We start from the raw sequence: 21,141 nt of genomic DNA, 5'->3' as shown, positions 1-21,141 counted from the left end.
TTTCAGTGTGCAAGTTCCTTTCGTGATTTGCTGACACACTTGAGATGTTCCTGTTTTCAGCAATGTTCTATTCTGTGAGCTGCCGGGTGACATGTCTTTGCACGCCGAGTTGGACTTTTGTATACTCTCATAAACTGGATCAACAGCAGTTCGAAATTAACATACTCTGGAATTAGGATAAAAGGTCTACATAACGTTTATCCCACTTCACAGTTAACATAAAGGATTCAGTTGAATGTCGGTAATGGTCAACAACCTTAAGACCGTTCAGGATTGTCACAAACATGGACTTCGAAGTGTGTGAGGACAATCATTTCCAGGCTGACCATGTATTATTTATTTATATTGTTCGAAGATGAAGGGACACTCTCACGACATTGTTCAAATCATGGACAAACATTACAAGTTGTTAGTATTTCAAAGGTTAATTTGACATGTGTTTCAGTGACTGGTCACGGGATTGCCCTCCTCATTGCCTTAATAATTGTGTATTCATTATCTGCTTCTGGGAAACATTCTCTGTCATTACGATAACATTCATGCAGGAAGGTTAGCATGCCCCCGCACGGCTGAAAGACTGTTCTCATTGAGCCCCGAACAAGCACACACAATATCCAGAGTTTCACACAGCACTCTATAACAGAGCTCATCGAGTTGAACTTACATTTCATTCCCATACTTGGTGCATGCCCTTTCGGCGAGGAAGTTCACTACTGGCAAAGCACGTTTCTCCGAAGAAATTTTAATGATTTTTTCCTTATATTTCAGTTTTGAAAAATGAAGTTTGATGAGATATTGAAAGAGGTGGGTGAGTTTGGCCCCTATCAACGACGAGTATATTTCCTGGTCTGCCTAGCATGTATCACTTCCGCCTTCCAGACCATGCTTCCGGTGTTCATCTTGGATATGCCAGAATACAGGTTGGTGTGCATCAACTTTCTAAAATCTATAGCTTGAATTATGTCCACACAGTAATAGAAATTATACGTGCAGCACGTCGTTGGGTATCGTTTTCCAGTTTGAACATATGGCAGGTATTATATGTTACTATATATATATGGCAGGTATTATATGTTATTATATATATATGGCAGGTATTATATGTTATTATATACGTTGACACACCCCTACATTGGAATTCATTCCGTATCATGTTGTTGTGATGTACGGACGATAAACAAGGCCTTGATCTGAGAGCGTAGAGTAATCACACGGGACGCAGGAAAGGGAGCAAGTTTGATGGAGGGCCGCGACTGACCTTTGAAACGGTACATGTTTTGGTATAAAATGACCCTTGAATTGATGTTAAAACGTAATATGGAACAAAATGGCCCTTATGGTATGAAAAAAGTACAAAGTCAATCATACTGACATAGAAAAGGAGGAAAGTGAAGAGAGTAGAAACTAAGAATTGATACGGGTAGCCCATTTTCTGTAAATCTGGTATCACCTCCTGAATTGACTATTTTTTTATATCCATATTATTCGTATTGTGTTAAAACATCGGGAAATGTGTACATATATACACACACAGCTGATGAGATAACGTCCCTGAGAATTTTACAGTTAATAATTGAATTTGTTCTGTTAACCAAGTGATCATTTGATAACCTAATCTATGAGTTGGGTATAGAACTTGTCAATCTGAAATAGGTGATGGAATTATCATTTAGTCTGCAGTCGTATTTGAAGACATTGTATTTTTAGAGTTTCCCGAATCTGTCATTAGGTTCATATCTTATTTCACATTTATACCATTTAATGAATGTTTAGAATTATTTCAGGGAACGAAATTAATGAAAGTGAGATTTCCGAAGTCGTCAATATTTTTAATTATAGAACTTTCCCCCAAATCATTCTTAATGTGTTTTGATTAGTTTTGTTTTAAATTTTGATGTTTCGGGGAATTCACGATATCACATGCTTTAAGTTTACCATTGAAAATCTTTTAGCCCATTTCATTTTCATGTATTTACAAAAACATCAACCACGTCAAGACCTCCTTTTGAATGATCAGTGATTATTTATCAACAGTCTTCTTTTTCCGTTTTAAATAAACTTAAACAGGATAGCGTTTGGCGATTTAATAAAGGTTTTGTTCGGCAATGGAAAGTCTGAAAATAGATGTGTAAACAGAGGGATAATTTTACCATTTGACGTTAGCAATACTTTTGTCCAGGAAAGCAGATGTGTCTTCCTTTGCTAATTAGTATCAACAACAAAAAACATCATCCCTAGAATTTTGACAGGTCCCTTTCAACACTGTAAAGGCAAATGAGGACAAAGTTTTTCATTTCAACTCCTTTTGTAAGCCATTAAAATCTTCCTGATCTTGTCACAATTAATTTTTAATCCGATGCTTTAGGAGAAAAGTTTGTAATGTGCCAGTAAGTTCCGAGAGTCCCTTCTGTGATCCTTCTAAAAAGAAATGTGCGCCATCAGCAGATGGGAAGGTTAAATATCCAACACCTTTAACATCAGCATCTCTACACCAAGTATTAAACCAAGTATTATTCTTAATAGATATGGATAATAGTTCTGCACAAATGATAAATAGATAGAGGAAATAGGGTCGCCTTGTCCGCAACCTCTTTCAAGATTAAAATAATTTGAAATGTGCCCTGTGCTTATTATTACAGTGTTATTATTATACTGAAACAATTTAATCCATTGTCTCAGAGAAGGTCCAAAATTGATTGCATGCAGTACCCTATCTATGAAATGCCATTCTACAGAGTCCAAAACTTTTCCAAAATCTACCGTTATATGACGTCCTGGCTGTTTGTGGATTTCACAGTAGTGAATGAAATAACATAATATTATTGTATTTTTTCCCACTGAAACTTCCTAAAGAAAGTCCGTTTGCGTTTCACTGATAATATGTGGTTATAATATTCTTGATTATTTTTACAGTTATTGTGCGCCAGATTTTTAAGCTATCGACGGTGTCTGTTTTCTTTTGGAATGCATTTTGTTATTAAACCCCACAATTTTATTTTATTACACCCTTATTTGGAAAGAAATGACAAAGTTTCAACATCGAAAGAATGTGTTATAGATCCACGGAGAATAATTCCGATATCTTTCCAGAAGAACTTGTAGAACTTTGCTGGAAAACCGTCTGATCATTATTTTTCATAAATCTTAAGACAAGGGCCCACTCATTTCCATTTGGTATTGTACTGATTACCGCTTTTGCAGCACTGTGTCCTTCAATATCACCAATGCTTCTTACATTCAGTTTTAACACTTCAAATACAAACTGGGCATGTGTTCTGAAGGTCAGCTTTTCCCGATGCTTTGACTTCAAAGTATTTTATATTTTCCATATGGGATTTAATACCCAATATCCAAGACGTTCAGTTGGGTTAAGGCCGAAGTGGAGTGGAGTGATATATATATGATATATGATATGATAGATATATGAGTGATCAGATTTGAAAGCTATTCCTACAGATGCAGCTGTATTAGAGAGATAATGTGCTAAAAAATAGGAATAAATCAGATGTACTCAGCTTCGGAGGAATTGGTTGAAGCCATGTATATTGCCTTGTGTCATGTTCGATGTCGATGTTTAAACCCACCATCAGAAAATAGCTTGACTGGACTTTAAACACTGTAGACGTTTTTGGTAAAATGAAGTTTACATCGATGCTCTAACTTAATATCACCTATAAAATGAAAAACATATATGGTTAGCAATCAGTATCCCCATGAAGCTCGAAGCATTATTGCAATAATTTAACTGATAGGAAATGATCAAATATGCATTGATAGCAGATACTGTACATGTTTTAGTGTATAACTAGATAATTATGTAACATGTGATTTTTTTATGAATATGTCATGATAATATATGTGTCCTAGCTCTGTGGCGAACAACAGGGACTTACCCAGGAAAGAAATTATGTGTAAGCACAACTGGACCTGCCATTGGGCGTAGCGCACGGGACTTCGAGGGGGAATGCTCCCTCTATAAAATCTTCAAAACATGTTTGATCCAGACAGCATTTCCTGCACTACTGTCCAGTGAAAGGATACTGATATTTGCATTGGGAAGTTACTGAAACTGAACTGATGAATTTAGTATTTTAACAAACATTTTAAAGCAACTTTAAGCAATGACAAAATAGCTCTTTCAGCAAAATTCGTTATTCTGTTTGGCCATTAAATGTTATGTACCAGCTGATTTACATTTTATATGTCAAATATATTAAGAACATCTTGCCTTAACATACATAGAAAATGTAACTTTGTTGGTTTTTGTCTCTCGCTTTGGAGTTTATATTTCTGTAATTTGCAGTGGCGTATTATTGTTAGTCATCAGTGACAGGTGTGTGTCCAGACGTTTGTATGTACCTGGGAAGTTACAACACATTCACAACTCTGCAACCGTAAACATAAACTGAAGACCAAAATGAACTTCATGTTTAAACATTTTCAGATGCAAAATTTATTCGATGCCAAACGACACCTACAAGATTCAAAGCTCATATCACGCTTCTCTGGTGAACCAGTCTATTCCTATGGAAACCACTGACGAATCAGAGAGCTATGCCTCCTGTCGCCTGTATGACGTCACGAACAGTTCTACAACATCACGCGGAAGTAACAAATCACAGACAACTTGTCATCGATGGGTGTACGATCAGTCGACCTTCACATCTACAGTAATAACCCAGGTACTTCATCGATCAACCCTTACGTGTCATTCCTGTATTAGTCAATGTCAACTGTCAAAAAATCCCCAAGCAATCGTGTGTTCAAATCTCTTTGTTGTTCGTATATGATCTTACGTCAACACCCTTTGAGTGTAAACGTCATTATTTCTTTCCAGTATTCACCTGCCATGCCATCATGAAGTTGTAGCAGTGTTGATAAACCACACTCTCTAATTCACACTCGGCCTATTACTGTATTTATGGAGAAATCTCTGAACTAGGTTCAGGAAACTGTTGACAGGTGACCAAGGCAGTGGACATCGAATCATACAAATATAACGTCATCAAGTTGTATGTAAAGCGGTTTGCCAGCACCATGTACTTGAACGTCTTCATCACAATGATCAGTTTCCGTTTCAGTTTGACATGGTGTGTGACCACGCCTCCTTTCGCTCCCATCTCAACATGGTTGGTTTCGGAGGAATGTTGGCAGGGGCTGTCACGTTCGGGATCATCACAGACATGTGAGCGTTCTTTTCTCTTAGAAAGTGTGTACATAACGTGTGTTATGTTAACTCTAATGTTGCTTGTGTTATAAATATGACAGGACTTGGACTGCCATCTTATACACAAAGTAGAAATGTACGTGTGGCAGAACTATATTTTCGCAAACTATACCAAACAGTAACAGAAACGCAAATTTTGAAAAAAATGAAATCTCATGAAAGTAAGCTCTCATGTTTACATCGACTATACTGAGGGGGATAAAGTAAGGTCTCATGTTTACATCTACTATACTGAGGGGATAAAGTAAGGTCTCATGTTTACATCTACTATACTGAGGGGATAAAGTAAGGTCTCATGTTTACATCTACTATACTGAGGGGATAAAGTGAGGTCTTATGTTTACATCTACTATACTGAGGGGATAAAGTAAGGTCTCATGTTTACATCGACTATACTGGGGGGATAAAGTAAGGTCACATGTTTACATCTGCTATACTGACAGGATAAAGTAAGGTCTCGTGTTTACATCTACTATACTGACGGGATAAAATAATGGATGACATGAAAGCGCAAGAGTCATTTTATTTTCTTTCAGGTTCCTTCACAACTTGCGTGTCACATTGTAAAGACACGTGGAAAAAAGTAAAGGAACAGTCCTTTCATGTGATCCCCTATTTGTTCCCTCAGTATGTATAAAAACGTGACCCACTTACACCACCCCGTGTTGCGTTTCTTTTGCTGCCAGTATAGAGATGTATTCAGTCATCCCCAAACTGTTCTTCTAACTCAGTATCTGTGAACTCTATTTATGCGCATTACTTGCCACAGTGTTGGACGAAAGCGGACTCTCTTGGCCAGCGGAGTCATTCAGATGATATTCGGCATCGCTCTAGCTTTCTCTCCAAACTTCATCCTGTTCGCTGTGTTCCGATTCTTCACGGGCATAGCGGCCATGTCTACATTCATGATTGCCTTTGTTATAGGTGAGTTGGACAGTGAGGGATTTCATTCATCCGATAGTGAGTACTTGATACAAAGACATGTTTATGAACAAATATGAATATTTTAGCTTTTTTCATTGATGATGTTGATATCAAGTGACGAAATTGATATCAAGTGGTTCATCTTTCGTCTCGTGATCGATTGCCTACGTTTAGATTCAGCAAATGAGTCTCAGTGACTCCAGAACCATGCTTAGACTCATCATGGATCCAGGACTACGGTTAGGCTCATCATGAATCCTGGACTACGGTTAGACTCATCATGATTCCTGGACTACGGTTAGACTCATCATGAATCCTGGACTACGGTTATGCTCATCATGAATCCTGGACTACGGTTAGACTCATCATGAATCCTGGACTACAGTTAGGCTCACAATGAATCCTGGGTGGTTAGACTCATCATGAATCCAGGACTACGGTTAGGCTCATCATGAATCCTAGACTACGGTTAGGCTCATCATGAATCCTGGACTAGGGTTAGGCTCATCATGACTCCTGGGTGGTTAGGCTCATCATGAATCCAGGACTACGGTTAGGCTCATCATGACTCCTGGACTACGGTTAGGCTCATCATGAATCCTGGACTATGGTTAGGCTCATCATGAATCCTGGACTACGATTAGGCTCATCATGAATCCTGGACTGCGGTTAGACTCATCATGGATCCAGGACTACGGTTAGGCTCATCATGATTCCTGGGTAGCGGTTAGGCTCATCATGACTCCTGGTGGTTAGGCTCATCATGGATCCAGGACTACGGTTAGGCTCATCATGACTCCTGGGTGGTTAGACTCATCATGAATCCTGGGTGGTTAGACTCATCATGATTCCTGGACTATGGTTAGGCTCATCATGAATCCTGGACTATGGTTACGCTCATCATGAATCCTGGACAACGATTATGCTCATCATAAATCCTGGACTACGATTAGGCTCATCATAAATCCTGGGTGGTTATGCTCATCATGGATCCAGGACTACAGTTAGGTTCATCATGAATCCTGGACTACGGTTAGGCTCACCATGAATCCTGGACTATGGTTAGGCTCATCATGAATCCTGGACTACGGTTAGGCTCATCATGAATCCAGGACTACGGTTAGACTCATCATGAATCCTGGACTACGGTTAGGCTCATCATGATTCCTGGGTAGCGGTTAGGCTCATCATGACTCCTGGGTAGCGGTTAGGTTCATCATGAATCCTGGGTAGCGGTTAGGCTCATCATGAATCCTGGACTATGGTTACGCTCATCATGAATCCTGGACTACGATTAGGCTCATCATGAATCCTGGGTGGTTAGGCTCATCATGGATCCAGGACTACGGTTAGGTTCATCATGAATCCTGGACTACGGTTAGGCTCATCATGAATCCTGAACTACGGTTAGGCTCATCATGATTCCTGGGTAGCGGTTAGGCTCATCATGATTCCTGGGTAGCGGTTAGGCTCATCATGATTCCTGGGTATCGGTTAGGCTCATCATGACTCCTGGACTACGGTTAGGCTCATCATGAAAGGACTATTGTAAGACTTACATGATTCCAGGTCCTTGGTTCAGATTAGTCACCCTTCACCTTACCAGCTTCATGCCTTAGAGGGTTTGGTGTACAATGTGCTCTTTCTAAAACGTCAAACCACTTGTGCCCAATACATGTTTCATCAGGGTTTCCAAACAATTGAACTTGACAGACTTTTTAAAAGGTTTATGGCAAACATGTGGAGGATATTTCGAAACATGAGGCTTCGGTGATAACAATGCTAGAGTTCCAAGTGACTAGTCCTTGCAAGCATCTGCTGCGAATGCCAGTAGTCAGTGAGAGAGTCTCTTCAGCTCACGCCGCTTTTAGCAATGTACCAGTAATATCACTGCGGGTGACACCACAAATGGGCTTCACACGTTGTACCCATAATGGGAATCGAACCGGTGTTTTCTACGTGATGAGCAAACGCCATAACCAGCAGGCTACTACCCCCTCCCTTTTACACAAGTAAAGATTATAACAGCAGTATAAAAGGTCGCTTTCTTGGATCTTAATATTTATTCCGGTCATGTGTATACATATATTTCAGGTCTGGAACTCGTTGGTCCCTCAAAACGAACCATTGCAGGGATTGCCATAGAGTTCTTCTGGTGCTTTGGTCTGTTTGTGCTGGCACTTGTGGCCTACTTCATCAGAGAGTGGACGTATCTCCAGATCGTCATGACAATCCCTTCGGTGTTCTTTATAGTATATTGGTGGTAAGCAAGTGCTCGCTCTCGTGGCGAGATCCTCCGGGGCGTAGTAAAGGTGCTTGTGTGCGTACATGCGTAGGGAGTGTTTTCGTGAGAGTGAATCAGGATACATTTTAAGTGTTTTATACTTTTGTTCATTACCTGCCACAGACAACATTTCACGTCCGTCTTCTAAGATATATATGTAGTCGTAGTGAGGAGAAGGCGCCGTTTATATGACTAACATTTTGTCGCGTATGTCCATGTACAGGATAATACCGGAATCTCCAAGATGGTTACTGTCACGTGGTCGGGTGGATGAAGCCGAACAGATTATAAACAAATTAGCCCGTGTCAATGGGCGGTCTCTCCCGAAGGATGTCATGAAACGCGTGATGCTGGAGGACGGTCCGGAGATGAAAATATGGCACATGTTCACCACGCCCGTCCTCATCGTCAGGGGAGTAGTAATATTTTATCAGTGGTAAGTTGCACATCGTGGGTGAACGTAGGTGCTCTATCACGATACAATATCATGTATGTATGTATGTATGTATGTATGTATGTATGTATGTATGTATGTATGTATGTATGTATGTATGTATGTATGTATGTATGTATGTATGTATGTATGTGTAGTGTATGTATGTATGTATGTATGCGTGACATGGATTTGTATGTTAATGTGTGTATGTAGAAAGTGGTTTATTTCTCTCTCAGACGTCAAACGACAACAGAAGAGTCACACAGACGTAAAGATAAAGGTTAAAGTTAGCTCATAGGAAGCATTTTGGCAGTGTCATAAATTATAAATAAAAAACAGTGAACAATACTGAGATAGCAGGAATTATTATTAATCTCTTATGACACACATCACAGGTCCCTAAGTCAAGGGAAGGTCCCGCGCTACATTCTGCGTGCCATCATACAAGCTATGTCTTTAAGACATTTAAGGGCTTTATAAGGCATCTATGTTTTTAATATAAACAAACAGTGGTAGCACTTACACTATATCATACTTGGATTTCCGGTGTTCCCGGATAACTGGGCCCCTCCGATTTTATCTAATTTCGGCATTTCCATTCTGGAAGATGTTTAGTTAATGTCACTGATCCTGTTTGCACTGTACTTCAGTGAATATATTGTACACATACCGTAAACTTCACCAGCACAGAAATCACAATTTATCACATTCCTAATGTAAGCAGTATACATTAACCACATCCATTAACCCCCAAGATGCCGATCGAGTTCTTTTTCAGGTGCACATTTTCCTAAGGTTTGAAAAGTGAACGTTGTGCGAGAATTACGCTCGCGTGGTCCTGGATCTGCGTACGGTTATAAAATTACAAGGAAATGTAGAATATTTAATTTCCTATTCGTTGGTACTAATATCACTGCGACTACCACAGGGGTCTGAAAAGCACACTTTGCTAAATGTTGTCCAGTAATTTCTCTGTTTTTATCGTGCACTAATAAAAGCACTCTGCTACGAATTTTCATCTTTACGAAAGGTATGAGCGAAGAAAATACAGCACGAAGTCTGAACGACATAAGTGTATATGAAATGGATTCAGTGTATGACGTTTTATACGTTCAACATTAAAAATGGCCCGCAATAAATGTCTGTTATTTACACTGGAAACGATAAAAACATATACCAAAACCCAAATAGTCAGAATCATCATGGATACTTACATGTCATGTCTATGTACAAATGATCCCTGAATCGAGGGAAGAGTCCTCGCAAACTCCTGTGTACTCTTATCAACGAAGCCGCCATTTTGAAAGAAATCGGTCATCTGTAGTGATGTCATACGTCAACATTGTTGCACATGTTAGGCAATTTCTCTGAGGTGAAGGTCGGTTGAAGAAACGTGAACACAATGGCCACATCATTCCGATTGCACTTCCAGTATTGTCATGTATATTTTGCGTATCGTTCAGATTTTTTTCACGAAACTGATTTCAGTATTTACATATACCTTTGTTCAACATCACATCATATGTGGATATAGGGTAAGCGTTTTTATTCTTTGAAATCTTTTGATTGTTTGAATACTATTTACATGGGAAATTGACTCAGTAAGTGTACAATACCACATTTTAAGCCTCCACACAAGTGCTAGAAGATCACACGTATCCATTACTGCAACATGTGCTTTAGTTCCTGTGATGTACACAATATTCAATACGCTGGGACTAATATTGCAGTTTCATATGAACAGATTAATAAACAGCGATTTAATTCAACCTTATAAGTAAAACTGATAATATTAACTAAAATGATTTATACATTTTATGAAATGTATAGACTCACATATATAAGGAATTGTCTTGTTCATTGAATTTGTTTGTGTCGTTTTTTAGACAAAACAACTATGAAAATTGACTGACCGGGTACGAGTTTGTCAAAAACGATTTTTGATTCATTATCATTCTTTTCGATAATACAATCAATTCAAATTCGATGAAAACATAACACCTGATGGCAGGTTATTTAACTCAAACAATATTTAGTCGAAAATTGTTTAACTGTATATAATCACGGTCGTGTCTTAATCTAAACAAACCTTACGTCCATATTCTACTAATTCCATACTAAAGAAGCGATCTCTTTGTACTTTTCATTGCATACTTATGAAGAGAAATAATTACATAATCATATGAAGAAAAGTTTATATCCTAAATAAATATCCAATGAATATTCAGGTATTGTGAAAAATTATTTTTCATTTACCCTAAATTGATGCCAGACAGGTGCGCATGTTGCTCACATTAGGTAAGTAGTAAAGCCGTCTAATTGTTGATATATTCAGAACACTAGTGTGAAACCATACATTTTATGTTTTGTGTAAAGAGTGTTGAATTCTAACATAGAAGCCGCAAGCTTTTATACATTCAGTGGGAATTAGGTGAGATACATTACTTCGGTAAAATGATGCAAAACACATCTGCAAAAACAGGAGAACATGAAAACCGAAGAAGCAACTTATTGTGTCGGATTGGGCCATCCAAACAGCTATTACCTGCTTTCTCATGTAGTACACGGGCATCTATTGGTATAAATTGTGAAACTGCCAAAACGTATCCGCCCACAATGGGGAACTTTGTATTTGTATAGTCCGGTTCACTGTGAACAATACAAAATGAAAATATACTGGGCGTATATACAGCAAATTCTCTCCATGTGATGTGAGTTATATTGACCTAATGTATAACATAACGGAGTCATGCCCCCTTATCTGACTGCATTAGCACATAAATCCATTTCATATTGATATAAATCCATGTCGTCCAGACATCGGGCTGTATTTTCTCCGCTCACGCTTTTCAAAAAGATGAAAATAAAAAAAAGTCTCAGGCGGTTGCTTTTATTAGTGCACGATAAAACAAACGGAGAAATGTACTGTTTTTTAACGCATAAAAAGGTTTGGGCAACATTTGGCAGTGTCTTTTTCCCGAAAACCTGTGGTAGTCGCAGTTATATTTATACCAACGAATAGGAAATCAAATATTCTACATCTCTGTGTAATTTTATAGCCGTACGCAGATCCAGGACCACGCGAGCGTAATTCTCGCACAACGTTCACTTTTCACTTTTCTCGAATTTCTTTACACATTCGAATCCTCTGTTTTGCAAACTACTACCAATGGGACGATTGATGGCTTCAGTCCTGAAGTTCGTGAACGTAATGGTTTCACTTTCAAGAAAATATTCATTCGTGTTGGTATTTCTGAGAGTCTTCTGTAGGCACAGTTCACGAAGCAGCTAAAAAATCAGGGAAACCGTCCTCCGAATGTTAAGCTTTGATAATGTCACATCGTGCGCTTGAAGATAGGTGTGCAAATGCTAGTACTCTCTTGGAAATGCTAACTGTTTGGAGTAACGGCCCTGGATAATATTGTGAGACGCTACCCGGCGATGGGATTAAGTAGAAAATCCGACAGCGACGTTGCAAAACACTGCCCAAGTTTGGACGACTCGTGTGTGAGCGTGCGTGCGTGTATGGTTGGGAGCATGTACAGATTTGATGATTGGTTAAGGTCGGTTCAATAGGAGGAGTAAACGCAATATACCTTGCTGCTCACTGTGTAAAACCTATGATGTTTACATTGCAGTCATGTGAATATTTTCGCGAAACAAAGTTCAATACCTTATCATATGTGGATATTTGTTTTTTTAAAACGATATGTACATAAAAATTCACACATTTAGCGTAGAAAGCCTTTACACACTTGCTAGAAGATAAAAGCTACAAAAATTCTACCTAGTTCGTATGATGCGCAATGAATTATTCAATATTGTAATTTTGTATGAATAGGTTAGTGAACAGCGATCTCATCGAATGTTTTTGGTTCTACTTGATAAGTTACTTGACGGAAGGTATTACTAATTTGTATTGAATCTATATACACTCATATATGTTATGAATTGTTCCGGTATGGACTCATTTTATGGACACTGATGTCGACTGATTCGCCAGGTGCTTGTTTGCCACAAGGTTTAATGATATACTCGTCACGAGTCTTGTTTTCTGTAATATAATCAGTTTATATTTAGAAACGTAAGAAGTCATTGATATGTTTTACTAAATTATATTTTACTCATTTTGACTGTGAGCTATGCTAGTCATGAAATGTTTATGCATAATTTTATGAACAATGATTGCCAGGTGCACGTTTTTCACAAACGTACATTATTTTGATAGTTCCGAATGAAAGAGGACATTTTTGTTCAACTTCTATTCTATGGTATGAAGAGAAATCGACACATGTTAATAAACGAGGAATTTATCATATTCGCGTGTTTTGAAATAATCTTTACTAGTAACGTTTGTGAAAAAGGTGCGCGTTTTGTCCACGGGGTGACAGTTGTTTCACAGCTACATCAGCATGTCGTTCGTGATTATAGCCGTCAGATGTGCTTCAGATTCAAACCCGAAAAGCCAAAGGTAGTAGAAGAGACAATCTCTGAACGCTACAGTATAACGGTAATATATGGTGAACATCAGAAATGGCTTTAAACCAAACAGCGATCCCGTTTGAATATCCAGTAAAATGCATATAAACTGTCGGAGGGTTTGAGGAAATGTCCATTTCGTTCAGTTCAGCGAATCATCATTGTACTGCCTATGTTTCAAATTCGTCGAGGTCCACATGCCGTTCCTTTACTTCCATCTGTCCCTTAAAACACCAAACTATTGCTTCCATCTGTCCTTCAACACACCATACCATTACTTCCATCTGTCCCTTAACACACCATGCTTTTACTTCCATCTGTCCTTCAACACACCATGCTATTACTTCCATCTGTCCTTCAACACACCATACTATTACTTCCATCTGTCCTTCAACACACCATGCTATTACTTCCATCTGTGATTTAACACGCCATACTATTACTTCCATCTGTCCTTCAACACACCATGCTATTACTTCCATCTGTCCTTTAACACACCATACTATTACTTCCATCTGTCCTTCAACACACCATACTATTACTTCCATCTGTCCTTCAACACGCCATACTATTACTTCCATCTGTCCTTCAACACACCATACTATTACTTCCATCTGTCCTTCAACACGCCATACTATTACTTCCATCTGTCCTTCAACACACCATACTATTACTTCCATCTGTCATTTGACACACCATACTATTACTTCCATCGGTCCTTCAACACACCATGCTATTACTTCCATCTGTCCTTTAACACACCATGCTTATACTTCCATCTGTCCTTCAATACGCCATACTATTCCTTCCATCTGTCCCTTAACACACCATACTATTCCTTCCATCTGTTCCTTAAGACACCATACTATTACTTCCATCGGTCCTTCAACACACCATACTATTACTTCCATCTGTCCTTCAACACACCATGCTATTACTTCCATCTGTACTTTAACACAGCATACTATTCCTTCCATCTGTCCTTCAACACGCCATGCTATTACTTCCATCTGTCCTTCAATACACCATACTATTACTTCCATCTGTCCTTTAACACACCATGCTATTACTTCCATCGGTCCTTCAACACACCATGCTTTCACTTCCATCTGTCCTTCAATACGCCATACTATTCTTTCCATCTGTCCCTTAACACACCATACTATTCCTTCCATCTGTCCCTTAACACACCATAGTATTACTTCCATATGTCCTTCAACACACCATACTATTACTTCCATCTGTTCTTCAACACGCCATACTATTACTTCCATCTGTCCTTTAACACACCATACTATTACTTCCATCTGTCCTTCAACACGCCATGCTATTACTTCCATCTGTCCTTCAACACACCATGCTATTACTTCCATCGGTCCTTTAACACACCAAACTATTACTTCCATCTGTCCTTCAAAAAGCCATACTATTCCTTCCATCTGTCCCTTAACACACCATACTATTCCTTCCATCTGTCCCTTAACACACCATACTATTACTTCCATCTGTCCTTCAACACACCATGCTATAACTTCCATCTGTCCCTTAACACACCATGCTTTTACTTCCATCTGTCCTTCAATACGCCATACTATTACTTCCATCTGTCCCTTAACACACCATACTATTCCTTCCATTTTGTCCCTTAACACACCATACTATTACTTCCATCTGTCCTTCAACACACCATACCATTACTTCCATCTGTTCTTGAACACGCCATACTATTACTTCCATCTGTTCTTCAACACACCATACTATTACTTCCATCTGTCCTTTAACACGCCATACTATTACTTCCATCTGTCCTTCAACACAACATGCTATTACTTGCATCTGTCCTTTAACACGCCATACTATTCCTTCCATCTGTCCCTTAACACACCACACTATTCCTTCCATCTGTCCCTTAACACACGATACTATTACTTCCTTCTGTCCTTTAACACACCATACTATTACTTCCGTTTGTCCCTTAACACACCATACTTTTCCTTCCATCTGTCCCTTAACACACCATACTATTCCTTCCATCTGTCCCTTAACACACCATACTATTACTTAAATTTGTCCTTCAACACACCATACTATTACTTGCATCTGTCCTTTAACACGCCATACTATTACTTCCATCTGTCCTTTAGCACACCATACTATTACTTCCATCTGTCCTTTAACACGCCATACTATTACTTCCATCTGTCCTTCAACACGCCTTGCTTCTACTTTCATCTGTCCTTCAACACACCCTGCTATTACTTCCATCTGTCCTTCAACACATCATACTATTACTTCCATCTGTCCTTCAACACACCATACTCTTATTTCCATCTGTCCTTCAACACACCATGCTATTACTTCCATCTGTCCTTTAACACGCCATACTATTACTTCCATCTGTCCTTCAACACACCATGCTATTACTTCCATCTGTCCTCTAAAACACCATGCTATTACTTCCATCTGTCCTTCAACACACCGTGCTATTACATCCATCTGTCCTTCAACACACCATACTACTACTTCCATCTGTTCTTCAACACACCATGCTATTACTTGCATCTGTCCTTTAACACACCATGCTATTACTTCCATCTGTCCTTTAACACACCATACTATTACTTCCATCTGTCCTTCAACACACCATGCTATTACTTCCATCTGTCCTTTAACACACCATACTATTACTTCCATCTGTCCTTCAACACACCATACTATTACTTCCATCTGTCCTTCAACACACCCTGCTATTTCTTCCATCTGTTCTTCAACACACCATGCTATTACTTCCATCTGTCCTTCAACACACCATGCTATTACTTCCATCTGTACTTTAACACAGCATACTATTACCTCCATCTGTCCTTCAACACGCCATGCTATTACTTCCATCTGTCCTTCAATACACCATACTATTACTTCCATCTGTCCTTTAACACACCATGCTATTACTTCCATCGGTCCCTCAACACACCATGCTTTCACTTCCATCTGTCCTTCAATACGCCATACTATTCTTTCCATCTGTCCCTTAACACACCATACTATTACTTCCATCTGTCCTTCAACACACCCTGCTATTTCTTCCATCTGTTCTTCAACACACCATGCTATTACTTCCATCTGTCCTTCAACACACCATACTATTACTTCCATCTGTCCTTCAACACACCATGCTATTACTTCCATCTGTCCTTCAACACGCCATGCTATTACTTCCATCTGTCCTTCAACACACCATGCTATTACTTCCATCTGTCCTTTAACACACCATACTATTACTTCCATCTGTCCTTCAACACACCATGCTATTACTTCCATCTGTCCTTCAACACGCCATACTATTACTTCCATCTGTCCTTCAACACACCATGCTATTACATCCATCTGTCCTTCAACACACCATACTATTACTTCCATCTGTCCTTCAACACACCATACTATTACTTCCATCTGTCCTTCAACACACCATGCTATTACTTCCATCTGTCCTTCAACACACCATGCTATTACTTCCATCTGTCCTTTAGCACACCATGCTATTACTTCCATCTGTCCTTCATCACACCATGCTATTACTTCCATCTGTCCTTTAACACGCCTTACTATTACTTCCATCTGTCCTTCAACACACCATGCTATTACTTCCATCTGTCCTTTAACACACCATACTATTACTTCCATCTGTCCTTCAACACACCATACTATTACTTCCATCTGTCCTTCAACACGCCATACTATTACTTCCATCTGTCCTTCAACACACCATGCTATTACTTCCATCTGTCCTTTAACACACCATACTATTACTTCCATCTGTCCCTCAACACACCATACTATTACTTCCATCTGTCCTTCAACACACCATACTCTTGTTTCCATCTGCCCTTCAACACACCATGCTATTACTTCCATCTGTCCTTTAACACGCCATACTATTACTTCCATCTGTCCTTCAACACACCATGCTATTACTTCCATCTGTCCTTTAACACGCCATACTATTACTTCCATCTGTTCTTCAACACACCATGCTATTACTTCCATCTGTCCTCTAGCACACCATGCTATTACTTCCATCTGTCCTTCAACACACCATGCTATTACATCCATCTGTCCTTCAACACACCATACTATTACTTCCATCTGTCCTTCAACACACCATGCTATTACTTCCATCTGTCCTTCAACACACCATGCTATTACTTCCATCTGTCCTTTAACACGCCATGCTATTACTTCCATCTGTCCTTTAACACACCATACTATTTCTTCCATCTGTCCTTCAACACACCATACTCTTATTTCCATCTGTCCTTCAACACACCATGCTATTACTTCCATCTGTCCTTTAACACGCCATACCATTACTTCCATCTGTCCTTCAACACACCATGCTATTACTTCCATCTGTCCTTTAACACACCATGCTATTACTTCCATCTGTCCTCTAACACACCATGCTATTACTTCCATCTGTCCTTCAACACACCATGCTATTACTTCCATCTGTCCTTCAACACACCATACTATTACTTCCATCTGTCCTTCAACACACCATGCTATTACTTCCATCTGTCCTTCAACACACCATGCTATTACTTCCATCTGTCCTTCAACACACCATACTATTACTTCCATCTGTCCTTCAACACACCATACTATTACTTCCATCTGTCCTTCAACACACCATGCTATTTCTTCCATCTGTTCTTCAACACACCATGCTATTACTTCCATCTGTCCTTCAACACACCATGCTATTACTTCCATCTGTCCTTTAACACGCCATACTATTCCTTCCATCTGTCCTTTAACACACCATGCTATTACTTCCATCTGTCCTTTAACACACCATACTATTACTTCCATCTGTCCTTCAACACACCATACTATTACTTCCATCTGTCCTTCAACACGCCATACTATTACTTCCATCTGTCCTTCAACACACCATGCTATTACTTCCATCTGTCCTCTAACACACCATGCTATTACTTCCATCTGTCCTTCAACACACCATGCTATTACATCCATCTGTCCTTCAACACACCATACTGTTACTTCCATCTGTCCTTCAACACACCATGCTATTACTTCCATCTGTCCTTCAGCACACCATGCTATTACTTCCATCTGTCCTTTAACACGCCATACTCTTATTTCCATCTGTCCTTCAACACACCATGCTATTACTTCCATCTGTCCTTTAACACACCACACTATTACTTCCATCTGTCCTTTAACACACCATACTAGTACTTAGATCTGTCCTTCAACACACCATGCTATTACTTCCATCTGTCCTTCAACACACCATGCTCTTACTTCCATCTGTCCTTCAACACACCATACTATTACTTCCATCTGTCCTTCAACACACCATACTATTACTTCCATCTGTCCTTCAACACACCATGCCATTACTTCCATCTGTCCTTTAACACGCCATGCTATTACTTCCATCTGTCCTTCAACACACCATGCTATTACTTCCATCTGTCCTTTAACACACCATACTATTACTTCCATCTGTCCTTCAACACACCATACTATTACTTCCATCTGTCCTTCAACACACCATACTATTACTTCCATCTGTCCTTCAACACACCATGCTATTACTTCCATCTGTCCTTTAACACACCATACTATTACTTCCATCTGTCCTTCAACACACCATACTATTACTTCCATCTGTCCTTCAACACACCATACTATTACTTCCATCTGTCCTTTAACACACCACACTATTACTTCCATCTGTCCCTCAACACACCATACTATTACTTCCATCTGTTCTTCAACACGCCATGGTATTGCTTCCATCTGTCCTTTGACACGCCATACTATTACTTCCATCGGTCCTTCAACACACCATGCTACTACTTCCATCTGTCCTTTAACACACCATGCTTTTACTTCCATCTGTCCTTCAATACGCCATACTATTCCTTCCATATGTCCTTTAACACACCATGCTATTCCTTCCATCTGTTCCTTAAGACACCATACTATTACTTCCATCGGTCCTTCAACACACCATACTATTACTTCCATCTGTCCTTCAACACACCATGCTATTACTTCCATCTGTCCTTTAACACAGCATACTATTACTTCCATCTGTCCAACACGCCATGCTATTACTTCCATCTGTCCTTCAATACACCATACTATTACTTCCATCTGTCCTTCAATACACCATACTATTACTTCCATCTGTCCTTTAACACACTATGCTATTACTTCCATCGGTCCCTAAACACACCATGCTTTCACTTCCATCTGTCCTTCAATACGCCATACTATTACTTCCATCTGTCCCTAACACACCATAGTATTACTTCCATATGTCCTTCAACACACCATACTATTACTTCCATCTGTTCTTCAACACGCCATACTATTACTTCCATCTGTCCTTTAACACACCATACTATTACTTCCATCTGTCCTTCAACACGCCATACTATTACTTCCATCTGTCCTTCAACACACCACGCTATTACTTCCATCTGTCCTTCAACACACCAAACTATTACTTACATCTGTCCTTCTATACGCCATACTATTCCGTCCATCTGTCCCTTAACACACCATACTATTCCTTCCATCTGTCCTTCAACACACCATACTATTTGTTCCATCTGTCCTTCAACACACCATACCATTACTTCCATCTGTTCTTGAACACGCCATACTATTACTTCCATCTGTTCTTCAACACACCATACTATTACTTCCATCTTTCCTTTAACACGCCATACTATTACTTCCATCTGTCCTTCAACACACCATGCTATTACTTGCATCTGTCCTTTAACACACCATACTATTACTTCCATCTGTCCTTCAATACGCCATACTATTCCTTCCATCTGTCCCTTAACACACCACACTATTCCTTCCATCTGTCCCTTAACACACGATGCGATTGCTTCTATCTGTCCTTCAACACACCATACTATTACTTCCGTCTGTCCCTTAACACACCATGCTTTTACTTCCGTCTGTCCCTTAACACACCATGCTTTTACTTCCATCTGTCCTTTAATACGCCATACTATTCCTTCCATCTGTCCCTTAACACACCATGCTATTACTTCCTTCTGTCCTTCAACACACCATACTATTACTTGCATCTGTCCTTTAACACGCCATACTACTACTTCCATCTGTCCTTTAGCGCACCATACTATTACTTCAATCTGTCCTTTAACACGCCATACTATTGCTTCCATCTGTCCTTGAACACGCCTTGCTTCTACTTTCATCTGTCCTTCAACACACCATGCTGTTACTTCCATCTGTCCTTCAACACACCATACTATTACTTCCATCTGTCCTTCAACACACCATACTCTTACTTCCATCTGTCCTTCAACACACCATGCTATTACTTCCATCTGTCCTTTAACACGTCACACTATTACTTCCATCTGTCCTTCAACACACCATGCTATTACTTCCATCTGTCCTTTAACACGCCATACTATTACTTCCATCTGTCCTTCAACACACCATGCTATTACTTCCATCTGTCCTCCAACACACCATGCTATTACTTCCATCTGTCCTTCAACACACCATGCTATTACATCCATCTGTCCTTCAACACACCATACTATTACTTCCATCTGTCCTTCAACACACCATGCTATTACTTCCATCTGTCCTTTAACACACCATGCTATTACTTCCATCTGTCCTTTAACACGCCATACTATTACTTCCATCTGTCCTTCAACACACCATGCTATTACTTCCATCTGTCCTTTAACACACCAT

General features: G+C 39.4%; 1 protein-coding gene across 2 annotated transcripts in view; it reads left to right on the top strand.

Annotated features, from left to right (window-relative positions):
• LOC137265858 (organic cation transporter protein-like) overlaps positions 1-21,141 on the top strand; it is a 39,179-nt gene that overhangs the window by 10,113 nt on the left and 7,925 nt on the right. For both annotated transcript variants that reach the window (XM_067801317.1, XM_067801318.1), the window contains exons 2-7: positions 769-920; positions 4,445-4,682; positions 5,082-5,185; positions 5,997-6,151; positions 8,246-8,414; positions 8,659-8,871. In XM_067801317.1, the coding sequence (XP_067657418.1) occupies positions 778-920; positions 4,445-4,682; positions 5,082-5,185; positions 5,997-6,151; positions 8,246-8,414; positions 8,659-8,871 (1,022 nt within the window). In that variant the 5' untranslated portion in view covers positions 769-777. The remainder of the gene's footprint in view (positions 1-768; positions 921-4,444; positions 4,683-5,081; positions 5,186-5,996; positions 6,152-8,245; positions 8,415-8,658; positions 8,872-21,141) is intronic.

Source organism: Haliotis asinina, chromosome 15 (assembly GCF_037392515.1).
Source record: "Haliotis asinina isolate JCU_RB_2024 chromosome 15, JCU_Hal_asi_v2, whole genome shotgun sequence".
Classification (NCBI taxonomy): Eukaryota; Metazoa; Mollusca; class Gastropoda; order Lepetellida; family Haliotidae; genus Haliotis; species Haliotis asinina.
Note: the sequence above shows the minus strand (reverse complement) of the source record. Positions and strands in the feature narration are given on the sequence as shown.